This window comes from Petaurus breviceps, unplaced genomic scaffold (genome assembly GCF_028583685.1).
Source record: "Petaurus breviceps papuanus isolate PSGF00001 unplaced genomic scaffold, PetGlider_PUasm1.0 91133, whole genome shotgun sequence".
Taxonomy (NCBI): Eukaryota; Metazoa; Chordata; class Mammalia; order Diprotodontia; family Petauridae; genus Petaurus; species Petaurus breviceps.
The window spans coordinates 4,992,383-5,012,481 of NW_027187419.1; the positions used below are offsets into that span (position 1 = coordinate 4,992,383).

The following is a 20,099-nucleotide window of genomic DNA, read 5'->3' on the forward strand; positions in this document are numbered from 1 at the left end:
CAATAGCCACAAAGGTGGGTGAAGCAGGAGCTGTGGAGTGTTTAGAGCTTGGTCAGACATCTAAGAAGCCGAGGTCATTCACTGCATCCTGGTCCATCATCAGTCATCCTGACTTCTGTCTGGCCACTGGACTTTGATGACTCAGGAGGAGAGAGTGAGGTCGGTGACTTTGTGCCTCACTTAAGCCCAAGAGTCAAGACATCAACCTGTGCTGTCATTGATCCTCTTCCCAACAAAGGACAAAACAAAAGGACATTCTATCACATGCATATGCAAAATGTGTTCTCCTATTCCCTAAGTGATGAGCACTCTATCAACATCCAATTCTTTGACACCACAAAAAGAGCTGCTATAAATATTTGTCTGCACCTGGGTACAGGACTGAGGTATAGGAGTAGTGTTGGTATCACCATCCAATCATTTAGCTTCCTCTAGCTCTCTTGTAATCTCTCCCTTAGCACCACATTCAGGCCCCATTCCCTAATAAATTCATTGACCCCAGATTTGTTCCATGTTTATATGGTTGTTTAGGAGCCTTGATCCCCCACCCAAGGTAAGAACATTTCCTTAAATTTGATGGGGTGAATTCTAAGCTAATACAGGGTATAGACCACAGCTATTCCTTTCCCCATCCTCTACCTGGGCAAAGTGCTAAAAGGTCACATTCCTCACAGACTATGAGTTAAGAGGGGAGTTTTTTCTCTGCCTCCTTTATTTTTCAGGGATATGTGAGGCATGTAATCATTCATCTAGCCTCAGCAATTAGGGGGAAAGAGTAATAGGGATTTCATTATCATCATCACCAAATTATCACTTATATGGTGCCTACTGTGTTCTAGGCAGTATTCTAAGCACTTTACAAATACTATCTCATTTGATGCTTACAACAACCCAGAGAGGTAGATGTGATTATTATTTCCATTTTACAGTTGAGAAAACTGAGGCAAACAGCAGTTAAGTGAGACACATAGTTATTGAGTATCTGAGGCCAGATTGGAACTCAAGACTTTCTGATCCCAAGCCCAGCACTCTATCCATTGTGCCACCTAACTACCTCCATAGCCCCCAACTAGTCACTCTTCCATAATCATTGCATAAATCAGAATGTTCTCTTTAGTGATCAGGTCACTGTGTCTGCCCAATCCCAAACCTGATCTCTGACATCTGTCTTCTCTTAGGTGGATAATCCTACTCCCTTCTCTCAACTGTCTCAGAGTACTACAGCTGAAAGAGGACTCAAAAATCCTCTAGTTTAACCCATAATTTTACAGATGAAGAAAATGAGACCTAGAGAAGTTAAGTGAAGTATCCAAGATTACATAGTTGTCAGTGCTAGGATTAGATTCCTCTCTCAAAACTTCTTTGTCTAAGGCTGTTCCTGCATCTCATGAGGCTCCCTCTCTCCCTGGAAAAGGGAAAGAGTATGGATATTAGAGCTAGAGGTAGGGAGACCATTGAGCTCCTTAGGGTTCCATCCCTAGTGGAAGCAGCAAGGGGATGGGAAGACTTCAGATGGAAAGGGTGATAGAAGAAAAGACATCACACACACATATACCACACACACACACACACACTCTTACATATACACAGAGTACTGGATTGGAAAGAACAATGGAAAAAGTTTGGAAGACCCAGGTTCTAGTCCTGAATCGACAGTACCACTAATTATTATGTGACTATGACCAATTCATTTCCCATTATAGGGCCTGAGTTTATTAATCTGCAAAATGCATATGTTAACCTAGATCTGGTGTTCTTAACTGGGTGTCCATAGACCCCTTGAGGGTCTGTGGATAGATTTCAGGGGGAATAATCTAGATGATAAAAATGTCATTTTTATTTTCATTAACCTCTAAATGAAATTTGGCATTTCCTTCAATTATTGAAAAACATTACTTTGAGAAGACAGGGTTCATAGGCTCCATCAGATTGCCAAATGAGTCCTTGACCTAAAAAAGATTAAAGACCCCTGATGTAGATGATGCCTAAACTCTCTTCCAGAATTTGCTTTCTACAATTCAACCCAACTTTCTCCATTCTGGTACCTGTATACACATATCTGCCTCAGAGCCAGGAGCAAAATAGCTTATAGGGATACTGACACCCTATTTCTGAAGCTCCTTTCATTCCTCAGTGACAGACATGACAAAAGAAATGTGAGTTGTACAAATTTAGAGACATCTCCACTCCAAATGTTCACATAGATTCTCTGTGCCCTACCTAATGGTAGAGCCTTCCAAGCTTGTATTGGTCTGATCAGCCACAGTCTGTCACATTGTCCCTTGACTCCAACAAAGTGATATCATTGAATGAAATACAGCAACCTACCTACACACGTGGGATATTTTTACCCTAGTCACCATCCTGATGGAGTTCAGAAAGGTCAGAGCAGGTGGTACTAGCTAAGTGAGCATTATGGTGAATAAGAAGAAAGGAGGGGTGGCTAGGTGGCACAGTGAATAGAGCACCCACCCTAGAGTCAGGAGGACCTAAATTCAAATCCTACCTCAGACACTTAACATTTACTAGCCGTGTGACCTTGGGAAAGTCACCTAACCTCAATTTTCCTGCCTTTCCCCCTCCAAAAAAAAAAAAGGAGGTAAGAGTTAATGGTCCATTGAAGAAGGTGAGATGGGCAGGATGACAGGAGGGACAGGGAGGAGATTTAAGGTCATTGATAAGTCCTAGATGGAATTTTGTGGGTTGCAGTCTCTGGAATTCTCTCTTGTTGATATGGAGATAGTTCTCCATAAAACCTAATGGGTTTTTGAACAATACAGAATGAGATCTGGAACATGGCTGGAACTTTTTCTAAAGGGGCTGACAAGCAGAAGTAAGAGGAGTGGGCCACTCTGTATTCCATGTGAGCTAGTCAGAAGGGCAGACATGTGGAGACTCTGAGACTGCTTCTCCCCAGCTTGGTGGAGTGAGGGCCCCAGCCTTAGAGTCTTGAGGGAAAGAGGAGAAGCTAGAGCTGGTGATAACTGCATGATTGGGTCTAGGATTCAGGATACCTGGATTCTATTCCCAGCTCATCCACTTACCCCTTTTCTCTGTGAAAGGGGGATGGATTTTTCCAGCTCCCCAGATGGATCATGTCTGTTGAGTGCTTTTGGCTTTAGGGAGAGGGGAGGTATTGGATGAAAAAAAAGAGATGTGATTATTGTTGGAGGGAAGTCACAAATGCTGGCAATAGCAGTGAGGAGGGAGGAATCCATCAAATCCTGATTTGAAGAGGAAAGGCAGAATACATTTCTAAACATTATGATGAAAAGCATCATGGAGAGGTCAGGGCAGGTGCCCTGGGGAATGGAGTGGCAAGGAGAACCAGTTACCCAGTCAGCAGCATCCAGAGAACAGGCTATTCTTGAACAGAGGTACTCAGGGGGGGTGGGAGACGAAGATGCCATCTTTATGCTTTCCTCCCTCCTCCCTTGCATGGGGTATTGAACCATCTCTGTCATCTGCCCATAGCCTATAATTCAGTCTCCCAGCTGCAGTGACTGTTTGACTCTTCAATTGTTGTGGATAGAGATTATGGAGGGGGAGAGAGTGATTGTCAGGTGCCTGGCAGGGCTCGGGCAACTCTGGCAACGGAGGCGGGATCCATCATAGTAGGCTGTACTCACCCTTCCCCCATCTCCTTAACCCCAAAGTCATTTAACAATCTATTTATTAAATCACCACCCTCAAATCACTGCTTATGTTCTTCCCTGAGAGCTGAGGCCCAAAGAAATCTAGATTCTTGAGCACCAGCAACAGCAACAATAAGCACATCAATGATATTAATGTTAATAATAACAGCCAGTGTTTATGTAGTGCTTTAAGGTTTACAAATTCTATCTCATTTTGTCCTCATAATGCACTGATTTTATCATCTCTTTGTATTGATCAGTTGTGGGGAAATGGAGTGATAACACCCATGTCTATGAATTTATTAATTTTCTCTTCCAACAAATATTTTAATGAACACTTACTACTTGCAATGCATTATGTAGAAATAAAAATAAAATGGATACAAAAATAAATGACAGACCCTGCCCTCAAGGAGCTTACCATACAGCAAGGAAGAGAAAGCATATGCACAAAATAGAATAGAAGTAAAAATGAAATTGTATAAGAGAGGTCAGTCAGTCAATAAACATTGATTAAATGCCTACTGTGTACTAGGCTGGAGATACAAAAAAAAAAGCAGAAAACAGTCCCGGCTCTCAAGGAGTTTACAGTGTAATAAAAATGAAAACAAAATGCTCTGAGAGTTTGGAAGAAGGAGGCTTGGCAGAGGTGGGTGCTGCTTATGCAGGACAATAATCTTTAGGGAAACTGACTGCCTCAACATCTCCCCTGACTGTATTGCAATTAGTCTATCCAATCCAAAGAATCCTATGAGGTAGGTAGTGGTAGGGACTGGACTTATCATTTCACTAGTAGAGGGATAGTAGAGGGGGAAGCTCCTTTTAGTCTGCACAACTTGGACCCTCTGTAGTTTATGGTTTTAGAAAGCTATCTGACTTCCAGGGCTGAGATAGTGGAGTGAGAAAGGAACCCACTGAAAGCCTCCCAAATTCTCCTCCAAACAACTAGAAAACCACCTCAGAATTGGTCTAGGAGCAGGGAAACAGCTTACCAGTCCAGCAGGAAGGCTCAGTTTCACTAGGGTGGAAGGGGAGAGAGGTCCAAGAGAAGTGACAGCAGCAGGCAGTCTCACAGCAGGGGGCATGAAGCAAGGCACCAAGCCTGGGGCAATCCACCAACAAGGCCCCACCCTCCTGCACACCAGCAGCCCTCTAGGAAAGTGAGCAGCACAGCAAGGCCCTGCCCCAGTGATCCCACCCTGTGCACCAATCACCAGCTAGGCGTTGACCCCACTTCTGACCAGGAGTGAAGCCCTGCCCCTTGCACCTGGCAGCAGAGAGACCCTTTTCCGACAGTAGCCCAGCAGCAGCACCCCATCTCTGGAGCAGACCAGCAACAAGATATCTCCTCCAGGGTCAGCTACCAGAAAGACTCTGTTACCATAGCAACCGGGCAGGAAGGCTCCCACCCCTGGAGCAGATCAGCAACTAAACCTCATACCCAGGGGAGGCCAAAAGGGAGACCCCACCCCCAGTACAAGCCAGAAGGGAAGTCGGCCCTCCAGAGAAGTCAAGCAGCTAAGACCTGAAACCCAGCGAAAGCCAGCAGTAAGACTCTGAGACCCAGCATAAAAAGTTTGAGACAGTGCAGGACCAGAGCCTAACTCTCACATAAAAATACCCAGTTACAAAAAAATACAGAAAAAAAGAGTAAAAAAAACAAAAAAGAATTTAACTATAGAAAGTTACTATGGTCATAGGGAGGATCAAGGCATAACTTTAAAAGAGGACAATAGTGTCAAAATGGCTACATGTGAAGTCTCAAAGAAAAATTTAATTTGGTCTTAGGTCCAAAAAGAATTCCTGGAATAGCTTAAAAAAGATTTCATAGTCACTTAACCCCAGTTACCTTGCCTTGCCCCCTCCAAAGAAAAAAAGATTTCACAAAGCAAATTAGAGAAGTAGAAGAAAAATTGGGAAAAGAAATGAGAGTAATTTAAGAAAATCATGAAAAAAAGAGTCAAAAGCATGGGAAAAGATATACAAAAACTTACTGAGGAAAATATCTGCCTAAAAAATAGAATTGGTCAAATGGAAAAGGGAGTATAAAAGTTCACTGAAGAAAATAACTCTTTAAAAATTAGAATTGAACAAGTGGAAGCTAATGACTCTATGAGATATCAAGATATGATAAAACAAAATCAGAAAAGTAAAGAAAATAGAAGAAAATGTGAAATTTCTCATTGGTAAAACAACTGATCTAGAAAATAGATGCAAGAGAGATAACATAAGAATTATTGGACTGCCTGAAAGCCATGATTAAAAAAAAAAGCCTGGACAGCATATTTCGAGAAATTATCAATGAAAATTGCCCTGAGATATTAGAACCAGGGGGCAAAATAGATATTGAAAGAATCTACTGTTCATAGCCTGCAAGAGATACCAAAATGAAAACTCCCAGGAACATCATAGCCAAATTCCAGAGCTCACAGATTAAGGAGAAAGCATTGAAAGCTGCCAAAAAGAAACCATTCAAATATCACTGAGAAACAATCAGGATTACACAGGATTTAGCAGCTTCCACATTAAAGAACTGTAGAGCTTTGAATATGATGGACCAGAAGGCAAAGGAGTTAGGATTACCATCAAGAATCACCTACCCAGAAAAATTGAATATAATCTTTCCAGGGAAAATGAACATTTAACAAAATAGAGGACTTTCAAGGATTTCTAATTAAAAGACCAGAGCAGAATAAAAAAAATTGACCTCCAAATATAAGACTCAAGGGAAACAAATTAAAAGGTAAAAAAAGAAACAAGAAAGAGAAAACATAAGAAATTCAATAAGATTAAACTGTTTATATTTCTATATGGCAAGATAATATTTGTAACTCTTAACAACTTTATTATTATAAGAGCAATTAGAAGGAGTATATGTAGACAGAGGGTGTGGATATAAGGTGACTTTGATGGAATGATACCAAGAAAAACAAAGTAAAGGATATGAACAGGTAGTTTTTAGACAAAGAAATCAAAGCTATCTATAATCACATGAAAAAGTGCTCTAAATCACTATTGATCAGAGAAATGTAAATTAAAACAACTCTAAGGTACCACCTCACACCTGTCAGAGTGGCTAATATGACAAAAAAGGATGTGTGAAAAACTGGGACACTAAAGTACTGTTTGTTTATACATATTTGTTTGCTTATCGTCTCCCCAATTAGATCGTAAGTTTCTTGAGGGTAGGAACTATCTTTTACCTTTTCTGTATTTCCAGTGCACTTTCTACTGCAGCAGAGCTAAATCGCTAGAAATACTCCTTTGGATTAAGGCACCAACTTGTTGAAATGTAAATATTCATTTAGTAAGTCAACAAATATTTATTAAGGGATTGCAACCTCCCAGAATTGTGCAAGGTGCCAAAGACGCAATTCTATTACAAAACATTCTATTGTGGGTTCTGGAGGTAGGGTAAAGGATGTGGAAAGATAATACATTAGCACCTCTTCAAGCATTTACACAAAGGTATGGATTAGTTTATCAGACTGGCCAGGGATGGCTTAGAATGGAGAGCAAGAGCCAGAGTCCTGTGTGGGAAGAGTCACAGCATGGGCTGCTGTGGTTCCAGGAAGGAGAGACTGCCGCAAGTCACACAGCATGAGGGCACTGAACACTGGGGAAGAAGGGTTGTTTCAAAGGCAGGAAATGAAGGGAGAAATATCAACTTGTGGAAGCTGTCTGGTGCAGTGGATAAAGTGCTGGGGTTGGGGTCAGGAAGACCTGAATTCAACAGTCTCAGTGTGACCCTGGGCAAGTCTGCCTCTGCCTCAATTTCCTCAACTGTAAAATGGGGATAATAATGGAACTTACTTGACCTCTTAGGGTTATTGTAAACATTAGTGAGATAGGGACAGTGCCTAGCACATATCAAGAGCTCGATAAATGCTTGTTCCCTCCCTCCTCTATGTCACAATTCTACTGAGAACAGATACCTACATGGTCTTGGAGGCTTGCGTTTGGAAGTACACTAGAAGGTAGAGATCAGGCAGGCGAGGCAAAAATGAGCATTTATTTCATATTGTATTCATTATCTTTTGTTTTTACATCATTTTCATTTCTTCATATGAAATGTCCTTCTTACCTAGGAGCTATTCTTTATTGAAAAGATTTAAAAAGAAAGAAGGGAGGGGCAGGTTAGCAAAATCAATCAATACTTTAATTGCATCTGACAGGTGTTCAATATTCCATACCCATAGTCCTCCACCTGGGCAAAGAAAGGACGGAAGGGCATATTCTTGTCTTTTTTGAGTATAAAGGGGTGTGTGACAAATTTGGGCATTATTATTACACAACAACAAATCTGCTTTACTATTTTTACCATCAACAAGGTGGCCTAGTGGATGGAGTGCTGGATTCGGAGTCAGTCCTAAGTTCAAATCTTGCCTCAAACCTTAGCTGAATAACCCTGGGCAAATCATTTAACCTCTCAGCCTCAGTTTCCATATCTTTAAAATGAGGATAAAGTGCTTTGCAAACCTCAAGATTCTATATACAGTTTTGAGGTTATTATTATTTTCCCAGAGCTCTGAACCTGAACTCAAACTCAGCTCTGTAGGGGAGTCCAAGAGCTGATCAACCTCTTTTTACCTGCTCCACTGTCATCAAGTCAAGTTAACAAGTATTTATTAAGTATCTACCATGTGCCTAGCACTGTGCTAAGTACTGGGGATACAAAGAAAGATAAGACCATTCTTGCCCCCTTGGGGTTTACAATCTAATGGGGAGACAAACAAGATACTTGTTCTTGTTCAATCCTGTCAATCATAGTAACTCTTCATGACCCTATTTGAGGGTTTCTTGGCAGAGATCCTGGAATGGTTTGCTATTTCCTTCTCTAGATCTTTTGCCCCATTCAGGGTTTTCTTGGCAAAGACACTAGAATGGTTTCCCATTTCCTTCTCCAATTCACTTTACAAATGAGGAAACTGAGGCACACACACTTGCCCAGGGTCACATAGCTAGTGTTTGAGACCAGATTTGAACTCAGGAAGATGAGTCTTCCTGCCTTCAGGTCCGGTACTCTATCTACTGCACACCCTAGTTGCTCTTCAGACAAGCTATATATGGGATTAACTAGATATAATCTAAGAGAGAAGGTGGTAAGTGGGGGAGGAGACCGAAAAATGCTTCTTATAGAAGGTGTGATTTTAGCTGAGACTTGGAGCCCAGTGCTGGTTTGGGTGGGAATGGGCAGGGGGCTCACTTTTATTCAGATGAGGAATCTTGCAAAAAGCCCAACCTCCCACCTACCTGCCTGGCAGTCTCTTCTAGCCCTAGGGAAAGCTTCACTGCAATTCCTTCTTTATGATTTCTGCCAAATGAAGCATAACCTTAACTACAACACCCTCTTGATAGGTTGCAGGGAGGGCAGGGTGAGGGCCTGCATGGAGGGCTGCTTCAGTCCCATAATGTAATCACTGGCGTGGGTCATTTCAATTATGGACACCTGAGTGCAGAGTGAGAGCTGCTGCTCATAAACGCCCCCATGCTGTGTTGCTTGGCTAATTATGAACCCATAAGTGTCTTGGTAGGTAAATAACTCAGTGTTGAGAGATGCTGGCAGAGAGATGGAGAGGAGAGGAATAAGCAGTGGAGCAGATCTAGCAACGTATCATGTGAGGTAGGATACCCAGGCTGCTGGTTGGGTTACTGGTAGATCCACCATCACTCAGCTGAGGGTCCTGGAACCTTGGACAGAGGACAAACCATCCACAGAACATCATTGTGCCAGCAGAGTACTGAGCCCCAACAACTTAGGTAGGGACGCAGGTGGGACAGTTTGCTATGGATCCCAGAGCTGTAGTGTAAGGCTCTGATCTGTAGCATCCTCAGGGGAATAAATTTCAACCCACAGCTAAAAGAAACTGGAACTAAAGAGGCTGAGTTTTGAGCATGGAAGAATGTGAATAAATGTAAACTCTAGTCCCAAACATTGGTTCCATCCTTTCTTTTCAACCAGGTGTGCATCTGGGAAGTGAGTGAGAAAGGCAACAGATACTTGAGGTTTTAGTAGGTTTAAAAAAGTCACTGGGGTCATTTCTGGGGCCTTTCTACCTTGGCTCCTTTCAAAATAGTCCCTTTGGTTTGCTATAGCTTCCTGACTGAGGGAATTTAGGAATTTAGGATTTAGGACCTGACTGAGGGAACCTAGGGATTCTGCTCCAAAGATTTATGTACACCCAGGGTTCTTAACCTTTTTGGTGCCACAGTTCCCTTTAGCAGTGTGGTGAAACCTACAGAACATGAGTCAGAATGATTTCTTAGAAAAAAATTCTCAGTATTACAAAGAAAACCAATTATATTGAATTACAATTGTCAAAATATTTTTTTAAAAACCAGGTTCATGGATGCTGGGTTTAAAATGCCTTAACACAGATTAGCTCAACTTTTCCTTGTCATGCCTGAATCTTCCTAATATATGTCAACCATCAAATCAACAGTCATTTGTGATGCTCCTACTATGTGCAAGGCATAGTGCTAGTAGCTGGGGATACCAATAAAATACCTGAAAAAACTTCTACTGGTGTTTATGTGTGTATGGAGAGGGGAAAGGAGGCTACTCCATGTCTATAGATAAATAAATACAGGATATATACAAAATAAATACGCAGTGATATGGGAGGTGGAAGATTCACAACCAGTCAAAGTAGAAAGTTCTTTCAAGGAAATGATATTTGAATTGAGCCCTGAAGGAATAAAGAGTGAAGAGCCAAGAGTGCAAACACTGTGAAACTCAGTGGATATAAATGCTGGTACTTTGACAGAAACTGGGGAGTTAGGAGGAGAGATGGGTTTAGGAGGATGTATAATGAGTTTTCTTTGGGGCAGGTTGAGTTTGAGATACATAAGGTCCATTTAGGTGGACATGTCCAGCCAGCAGTTGGGGATGGGGAACTGACACTCACGGGGGAGATGAGCATGGGACATCTAGATTTGGGGATCATCTCTATGCATAAAGTATTGTTGGCATGCTTATCAGATTTTCAGATGGCATAAAGTTGGCAGCAAAGGTTCATATTCTGGATTATTACGGGGTCGGGATCCAAAAGGATCTTGATAGGTAAGAATGTTAGGCTAAATCGAATAAGATTAAATTTAATATTTGAAAGTGGAAAGGCTTATACTTGGATTCAAAATACTAACATCACAAATGTAATATCGGGGTGACAAGGCTAGATCAGAAAGAAGTCTGGGAAAAAAGGGTCTAGGGGAAAATGCCCTAGTAGAATACAAGCTCAAAATGAGATAACAGTGGACATATCAACCAAAAAAGTTCACATGGTCTCTGGTTGCACTGAGAAGCCTCGAGTCACTAGGGAGGTTACAGTACTACTGTACTAGGCTCTTATCAGATGACATTTATAATATTGTGTTGTACTCTGAGTACCACATTTTAGGAAAGACATTAATAAGCTGGACAGCATCCAGAGGATGGTGAAGGGTCTCAAGATCATGCCATATGACAACAAATTGACCAAACTTGGGGTATTTAACCTGGGGGAGAGAAGACTTAGGGGGACATGAAAGTCATCTTCGAGTATCTGAAAGACTGTCATGGGGAAGAGGGATCAGACTTATACTTAGCCTCAGAGGATAGAACTAAGAGCAATGGGTAAAAGCTACAAAGAAGAAAATTTAAGCTTGATGTCAGCAAAATCCTTTCAACATAAAATTTCTATTGACTGTCTTCACAGGTAGTGGCTTCCCTGTGCCTTTGGAGGTATTTTAGCAAAAGCTTAATGACCACTTGCCAAAGATGCTGAGGAGGGACTTTTTTATAGGTATGGGTTAGGCTAGGTGGATGTTGAAGTCCTTCCTATCTCTGAAAATCTGGGGGATAACATATTTTCTAGTTCAGACATTGCTGAGGAAGTCATATTGCTGTTCTGATATATTAGTTTTCTCCATCTGTGAAATAGGGATATTGTTTTAGTTCACCCTGATACTTCTTAGGAGTTGGAATTGAGTCAAGGATGTTACCATTATTCACCAAGGTGGGTACATGGGCTATATCAGCCAAGTGGTCACACCCAGGTCTCAAGGTTCACAAACTCTGAGATATATAGCAGCACAGATGTCACTGAAACATTAATCATCTAGGATACAGTCAGACTCCATTTGGGCTGGACAGTCTTGGCTGAGATGACCTAAGGGGTGATTGTGTTTCAGGTTGCATGAGTCAGCTCACATTCTACTCACAGTACTGAAGAGTGGCCCAATGGAGGTCCACCACTGTAACATGACCAGCTGTGGTCAGTCACTAAGGATTGGTCAGTCAAGGCAGGGAAATTGGATAATATCTAATTGGAGCTGAATAGGACAACAACTGAGTCATACAGACACAGGAAGAAATAATTCCAGGGCACAAGGCATGTGGAACACGTAGAGCAGTGAAACAAAAACAAATCAAATTCTAAAGATTACCATGGCCTAGCCGGGTCCTTCTAGATCATTAAAGACACTGGAGTCTTTTTTTTTTAAGTCCATAGATTATGGGGAGCAAGCTGTTCAATAATCAGGGGATAGATTTCTTTCTCATTTTTCTAAGAGTACATGACTACTCATTTAGATTGAGATTCATGTATCATTAGAGCTGGAAGCAATTTTGGAGATTATGTATCAGGTTTCCCATCACTGATTCTAGTCCAATGTCTTCTTTTCATAGATGGGGAAACTGAGTCCTAGAAAGATTGAGTGGCATGCCCAAGGTTATACCTGATCTAGCAACAGAGCTGAAATGGACACCTGTCCCAATCCCTCTTAATGTTAGCAATGCCTTCTCCCTATTGCTTGTCTCCCATTTATCCTGTATCTATCTTGTTTGCACGTTGTCTCCCCAGTTAAAATGTGGTCTCTTTAAAACAGATCCTGTTTCCTTTGCTTTGTTTCCTCAGAGTTTAGTGCAGTATCTGGCATATTGTAGTCACTTAATAAATTCTTGACTTGGTTTGAACCCTGGTCTCCCTATCCCTAGTTCACTGCCCTTTCTCCTGCTGTACATTGCTTTTGCTATTATACCATGTTGCATTTATGTCAGAGACTAGGATTCAAAACTGTCCTGGGGCTTCCCAGAGCACACACAGATAACCTGACATGGAAGCTCCCTTCATCCCCTACCACATGGGTTAGCCTCCTTTGGAGGAATTTTCAACCATAAGAAAAAGTCACCAAAACTCATTTGAAGATAGCAGGAATAGGGGCGGCTAGGTGGCACAGTGAGTAAAGGTCCGGCCCCAGAGCTGGGAGGACCCAAGTTCGGTTCCAGCCTCAGACACTTAACACCCACACACCCACACACAAAACTAACTGTGTAACCTTGGGCAAGTTACTTGGCCCCAATTGCCCTCCAAAAGGCAAAAAAAAAAAAAAAGACAGCAGGAATATACAGGCCCAAAAAGGTAGTATGAAACTGCATACATGAGCAATCCAGTGAGCATTTATGAAGTACCTACTATGTGCAAGGCGCCCTGCTAAGCTCTGAGAATACAAAGTCAAAGTGGTCCTTGCCCTTAAGGAGCTTATGGGCTACTGGGGATCATGGAATGCAATATATGCACAGATAAATAAGAAGTTTCAAGAAGGTGAGTGTTAATCTCTGGTTGAATTAGCAAAGGCTTCATATAGAGGGTGGCACCTGAGCTTTGCTTTGAAGGGAGCTAGGGATCCTAAGAGGCAGGGATGAAGAGGGAGTACTATCTATTTTTTAAATAATTAATTTATTTATTTTTAGTTTTCAACATTGATTTCCATAAGATTTTGAGTTTTAAATTTTCTCCCCCTTCCTCCCCTTCCCCCTCCCTTATATGGCATGCAATCCGATATAAGTTCTACTTATATATTCATATTAAACACATTTTCACATTAGTCATGATGTAAAGAAGAATTAGAACTAATGGGAGGAACCACAAGAAAGAAGAAACAAAACAAAACAACAAAAGAAAAGGAGATTCCAAAGTTCTTTCTCTGGATGTGGATAGCATTTTCCATCATGAGTCTTTTGGAGTTATCTTAGATCATTGCATTTCTGAGAAGAGTCAAGTCTATGAAAGTTATCGCACAATGTTGCTGTTACTGGGTACAATGTTCTCCTGGTTCTGCTTATTTCACTCAGCATCAGTTCATGTAAGTCTTTCTAGATTTTTCTGAAATCTGCTGGCTCATCATTTCTTATAGTACAATAGTGTCCCATTACATTCATATACCACAACTTGTTCAGTCATTGACAGACATCCCTTCAATTCCCAATTCTTGGTCACCACAGAAAGAGCTGCTATAAATATTTTTGTACATATGGGTCCGTTTCTTTTTTTAGGACCTCTTTGGGATACAGACCTAGATGTGGTTGGTATTGCTTGGTCAAAGAGTATGCACAGTTTTATTGCCCTTTGGGTATAGCTCCAAATTGCTCTCCAGAATGGTTGGATCAATTCACAACTCTACCAACAATGGGGTGTTCCAATTTTCCCACATAGGTGTGATGTAGTACCTCAGAGTTATTTTGATTTATATTTCTCTAATCAGTAGTGATTTAGAGCACTTTTTCATATGACTATAGATAGTTTTAATTTCTTCTTCTGAAAACTGCCTGTTCATATCCTTTGGCCATTTATCAATTGGAGAATGACTTATATTCTTATAAATTTGACTTAGTTCTCTTTATATTTTAGAAATGAGGACTTTATCAGAGACATTGGCTGTAAAAATTGTTTCCTAGCTTTCTACTTGAGAGAGTGCTTTCTAGATAAGGGGGAGCTATATTTACAAAGTCATGGAGCTGGGAAATGAAGCACTTTGTAGAGAGGTGTGAGAGGATGATAACCAATAGAAATGGGGAAAATGGGAGAAGAGATAGTTTCTAGAGGGAAAGAGAATGAGTTGTACATAAAGGGTAACATAACACATGGAAGCTGATGAGATCACCAAAGCAGAGAATTTAGATAGAGAAGAGGTAAGAATCCAGGACAGAGCCTTGAGTAACACCCACATTTATTGGCAAGAAGGGAGGAGGGTCCAGCAAAGAAGACTGAGGAGCAGCAGTCAAACATCTATGAAGTCCAAGAAAGAGTAACAGGGTAGATGCCATGAGAGGAGAGGATCTGGGCCACTAATGCCCAAAACTGCTGAGGGGTCAAGGAGAATGACCCTGAGAAAGGCCCATTGAATTTAGCAGTTAAAAATAGCAACGAAGGAATAGGAAGAGTAGTCAGAGTAATAATGGTTGAAAGACTTCTGAGAAAAAGTGTATGTTTTGCACAGTGGTGGCAATGCTCTTTCCTGTGCTTCTTCTGGGGAAAAGAAATTGGAGAGCAGTAGATTCCCAGAGGAACAAGCCTCTAGACTCCATTTCTGCGCAGTATGGGCACACCTTCTATTCAAAATTGCATAGCATTTAGTGTTTTTTAAAGTACTTTAATCCATATTACCTCATTTTGATTTTTCCAGCAATATCATGGGGGTATAGATATCAGGTATTGGTATCCACATTTGACAGATAAGGAAACTGAAGCTTGGAGAATTTCAGATACTTGTCCAAGGTCACCTAGTTAGAGGAACAGCCAGACTGGAATACTAGTCTCCTGCCTCCTAATCCAATGTAATTTCTGCACCAATGGTGTGTGTGTGTGTGTGTGTGTGTGTGTGTGTGTGTGTGTGGTGTGTAGTGTGGAGGAGTAGGGGAACAAATAAGATTCTTTATGGCCCTTAAAGTGGTGAAAATAATATGAGTCTTCCTCACCTCCCCCAGTTGGAGAAAAGGAAGAAAGCTGGGATAAGTTCAGGCATGCTTGAGCATGTAAAGGCAGAGAAAGATAACCAATGAGAGAAAGCAGGAAGTGGGAAGGTTAACAGGTGGAGAGGGAAGGGCTCCGTGGACACTTTCTCTTCTGAAACTTCTTATGTTCCTCATTTCATTAACAGCGGCAGCAGAATTTCATGGACAATTGGCGTTGAGCACTAACAGGGAGGTAATGAGAGAAAGAGGCTTCAGGTAAAGGCTGTTTGTATTTAAATTTTTTTTCTGGGGGAAGGAGGGTGGTGTTTTTAAAAAGCAATTTCAGAGCTGGACAAAATTACCACCTATTTTAGCTATTCCATGACCTCCACAAGGACAAAGAAAGATGTCAGAGTTGGTGGGGTAAGGAAGATTTTTCTGTCCTCAAAAACCCTACTAGCCAGCACACGCCCAAAGGCTGGTGGGGAGGGCTGGAGTAAGGCTGCAGATTTCACAGTCTCTCAGACTTGGGATTGTCTGGGAGGAGCAGAGGGAGAATTGCTGGGAAATGTGTCCTTGGCAAGCCCAGAGAGAATCAGTCACTCCATAATATGTATTGTCTATCTGCGGCTGCACGAAAAACCCTGTGAAGTCTGAGGCAAGAAAGAGGGATACCTAGAAACAGAAGGCAGAGTTTATGCCCTCAGGGAGTTCACAGTCTCCTTGAGGAGGTAGAGTAAGACCATGTAGAAAAACCACTCAAACTCTTCAAAAAGAGGGAAAACACAAATATCAATAAAGGCAATGTAAAACTACATACATAAGCAATGAAGGGAAGGAGAGAACTGAGTAATGAGTGAGGTGGAGAAATTAGAGATTTTTGAGAGAAATTGTATTCTGAGCAGTGAAGGGTGTGCAGGTCCTTGGATAAAGTAAAAAAAGAAGCTGGAGGATGCCTTTGAATTTGGATTTGGATCTGATACAATAGGCAACAAGATTTCCCTGCATGGGAACAGCCCAATTAACATGGTATTTAGAGAAAAATAACTTTAGCAGTTGTGTGTATTGGAGGGATGAGAGACTAGAGGAAGGGAGGAAAAACTTGCAGTTCATATGCTGAGTAACCAGGCCTTCTTTCCTACTCTAAAGGACAAGTGGGAATGGATAAGAGGCAGGGTTAAAGGAAAGAAGACTGGATACTTGGGGGACAGGGACCCTTTCTTAGCCACTCTTGTGTCCTACACAGTGCCTAGCACAGTAGGCTCAATAACTGGGCTTTTGGTTAATTGATCAATCTATGCAACCTGGGTTCCCAGATCTCCAGCAATTAATGTTCAGCAAAAGCCAGCCCTAGATCAAAGGCACTGGATAGTGGAACCAGGTCTGGGAGTAGTGGGGTTGGGTGATCCAGAAAGGTAAGGGACTCAGAGGAATTTAAAACAGTCAGTTGTCTAGAAAGAATAATTAATATGGATATTAATCATTGCAAGTTCAGACCTAAAAGGCACTTGATCAGCTATGAGGACCAGGATTGGTAAGAAGGCTAGTATGCCACAGAAGGGTGCTGGAACCTAAATTATACAGATATGAAAGCATAACTGTAGATTGAACTGGGCCTGGAGTCAGGAATATCTGAGTTCAGACTAAGACTCAGACACTTACTAGCTGTATGACCCTGGGCAAGTCACTTAACCTCTGTTTGCCTTAATCCACCGGAGAAAGAAATGGCAAACTACTCCAGTGTCTTTGCCAAGAAAACCCCACGGACAGTATGGGCCACAGGGCGATGAAGAACTGGGCACGACTGAACAACAAATGGATCTGGAAAGGGTAGAGAAACGATCTAGTCTAACCCCTTCTTTGTATATAGCTAGAGGATAAGTGACTTGTTTAAGGTTCTATAGGTAGTTAGTGACAGAGGCAGGATATGAACCCAGGTCCTTTGACTCCACAGCCAATGTGCTTTCTGCAAGTCTATATTATTTCCCTTACTCTTACCAAGATTATTTGTGGTAAATGGAAATATACAATAGAGCAGCCTAGAGCCCTGTGACACATTCCTTCCCCCCTTAGGCTGTGTATACTATGAACATGGCCTAACTAGTTTGGCAGAGAACTCCACACTGCCCACAGGGAGCAGAGGGTGATGGCGTACACTCCAAGAACTAGGAGGTAACCCTGGAACAAAAGCTTGTCAAATCGGTAAAGGATTGTAAGCCATGAAGCCTCCTGTTGGGCAGCCTGGTCCAGAGCCTGAATGCAGGAGCTGATGGACTGGAGCTGGGCCAGGGCCTCCTCCAGAAACCCCAGCTGGGTCTGGTGCTCTTGAGAGGGAGGAACATCTGAAACGAAGGCAGAAAACAATCTAGTAAGTTAGGATTGTTAGGATTCAGTGTTCTCTTCGAGGTTAAGACCTAGAAGTTAGGTGGTAAGAGAAAAGCTGTAGGTAGGGGAAGGACGTTTACCCACTGATGGAAGGGGGTGAAGCGGGGAAGAAGAAAGATAAAATTGCAATGTGTACTGTTAATTAGCATTCAGCTTGAACAGTACCCTCGGAATAATCTTTGATTCTTCCCTTTCCTTCACTTCCCATATCCAAATAATCTACATTTTTCCCATTGATTCTTCCTCCACTGTTATCTCTTCTCTTCTCTCCACTTACATTGCCATTATTATAATTCTGATCTTTGTGACCTTTTGTCATACTATTATTATAGCCTCTTGCCTGGTCTCCTTGCCTCTAATTTCTCCCCATTCCAATCTCATCTCCAATCTTGCCAAAGTAATTGTCTTAATGTGTAGTTCTTACCACATCACTCTTTTCAACCAAAATCCCTCCTGTCTCCTAATTGCCTAAATGCTGAAATGCAATTCTTTCACTTGGGATTGAAAAGTTTAACTTCAACCTAGCTTTCTGGGCTCATTTTACTCCACTCTCCTTCAAACATCAGTCCAGTCATAGTGGACTCCTAACTGTGCCCTGATCTTGTTCTGCCGTCTGTCTCTTTTCATCCACCCACTCTATATCCATTTTTGTAAAATACTCTTTATACATGTCCAGCTGTTGAAATCCTCCTCCTTCAAGGACTAGGTTGAAGTGATACCTTCTCTACCAACCCTTTCCTGATCACATCCTCCTCAAATTTCTTACAGTGCTTTGTCTGGACCTCCCTTGCCCTTATCACTTATAGGTGAAGGTGGATGAACCATCCTCCTCTACAATTAGTTTATAAATTCCTTGAAGGCAAGGACACTTCTTATCTTTGTATTCCTAATACCTAGCAAAGTGCCCTCCGCATAGGAGGTGCTTGATAGGTCTTTGTTGAATTGACTTAAATGGGGAAAATGCCAAAGCTACAATGGCACATCTGAGGGCATCTAGCAAATTGATAGGTTTCATGGGCTTGGGGGCCGACACAACTTGTCCCATTTAGAGCCCTGAGGACATTGGGAGGACAACTGGGACAGAAAGAATATTCTGCTTTCTCACATTAAGTGAATAGAAAATCTCAGACTATGGAATAAAAAAGTAGGTACTCTAGATTGTAAGGATATACCTTTTACTCACTGAAGTAGGGATTCTTATAACTTTTGGGGTGCTATGAACCCCTTTGGTAGTCTAGCAAAACCTTGTAGATACCTCCCCAGAATCATATTTTATATATAAATTAAAATTCATAGAATAACAAATCAAATCACTTGTATTGGAATACAGTTATTACAATACTTAAAAACAAGTTCACAGACCCCATATTCAGAACCGCAGATCTAACAGAAAAGGCACAAGCCATGGAAGTCTTTTTTCTAGTCCAAATGAGGCTGATTAGAAAGAAGATCAGGTGGATAGAGCAGATAGACCTTTAGGTTCTGGGATGGGTTGCTTGAACTAGAGCCATGAGAGTGTTTTATAGATCTAAAATCCTTTCTTTGCACAGAGCCATGATGCCCTTAGGTGTTCCATCAGTGTGAATTGATGGTAGTAAAAATGAAGCATAGAGAAACTCCAGGCTTCTTACTTACCTGTTGGGGAATCAGCCACAATCAAAGAGGTTCTGGTCAGATGGGCACTGTCCACTGGTCTAGCCTTGGAGGTCCTTTGGAAACAAAAGAGGGGGTGGTCCTGCTTACTGCTTCTTTCTGTGTGGAGGAACTTAACTAGAAGGATAGACTTAGATAAGCTGAGAACCAGGAAGACCATACAGACTGTGAAGAAGATACCTGGAAAAGGGGGTCAGGAAGAGGTAGGTGAACAGAAAGATAAAGTCCTTCTTCCTTTTCCAAATTAAAAATAACATTAAATTTTTGTTGAGGCAGAAAAGTTAGCTCTTGTAGCTCCAAAACTACTCACCAATCAAAGGCGTACTCACTGCACTCCTGGGTACCTCATTAGACATGTTGACCTTGAAGACTGTGTAACCCACCAGGATGCTGGTCTTGAAAGTGATCCTGGTACGGCAGCTTGGGGGTAGATAGAAACTGCCTAAATCCACAACCATGAGGAAGATGCTGGGAATTAATAGATTTATTACATGGGCCAATGGTCGTCTCCGGATCACCACCTGGGAAGGGCAAAGGAATCAGATAGCATGACTCCCTCCTGGGCTCCCCTTGCTTTATTCTGCTTTTCCATGTCCAGGGTTATGGAACCAATAGCATGGAGGGGGATAGTCCTTTTAACTAAAGGATGTTTGTTCATCAAAGGCTTCTCCTCTAACACCATCTCAAACTCCTAAGTTTTTTCGGAGTTTGAA

The 20,099-nt window shown here is 41.7% G+C and overlaps 1 protein-coding gene across 1 annotated transcript in view; it reads right to left on the minus strand.

The window, feature by feature from the left end:
- Positions 1–17,448: 17,448 nt before the first annotated feature.
- Positions 17,449–20,099, minus strand: part of HTR3B (5-hydroxytryptamine receptor 3B) — a 41,943-nt gene continuing 39,292 nt past the window's right edge. The window contains exons 7-10 of the mRNA XM_069079801.1: positions 19,697–19,907; positions 19,388–19,566; positions 18,516–18,519; positions 17,449–17,672 (exon numbers count right to left, since the gene is read on the minus strand). Of these exons, the coding sequence (XP_068935902.1) occupies positions 17,449–17,672; positions 18,516–18,519; positions 19,388–19,566; positions 19,697–19,907 (618 nt within the window). The remainder of the gene's footprint in view (positions 17,673–18,515; positions 18,520–19,387; positions 19,567–19,696; positions 19,908–20,099) is intronic.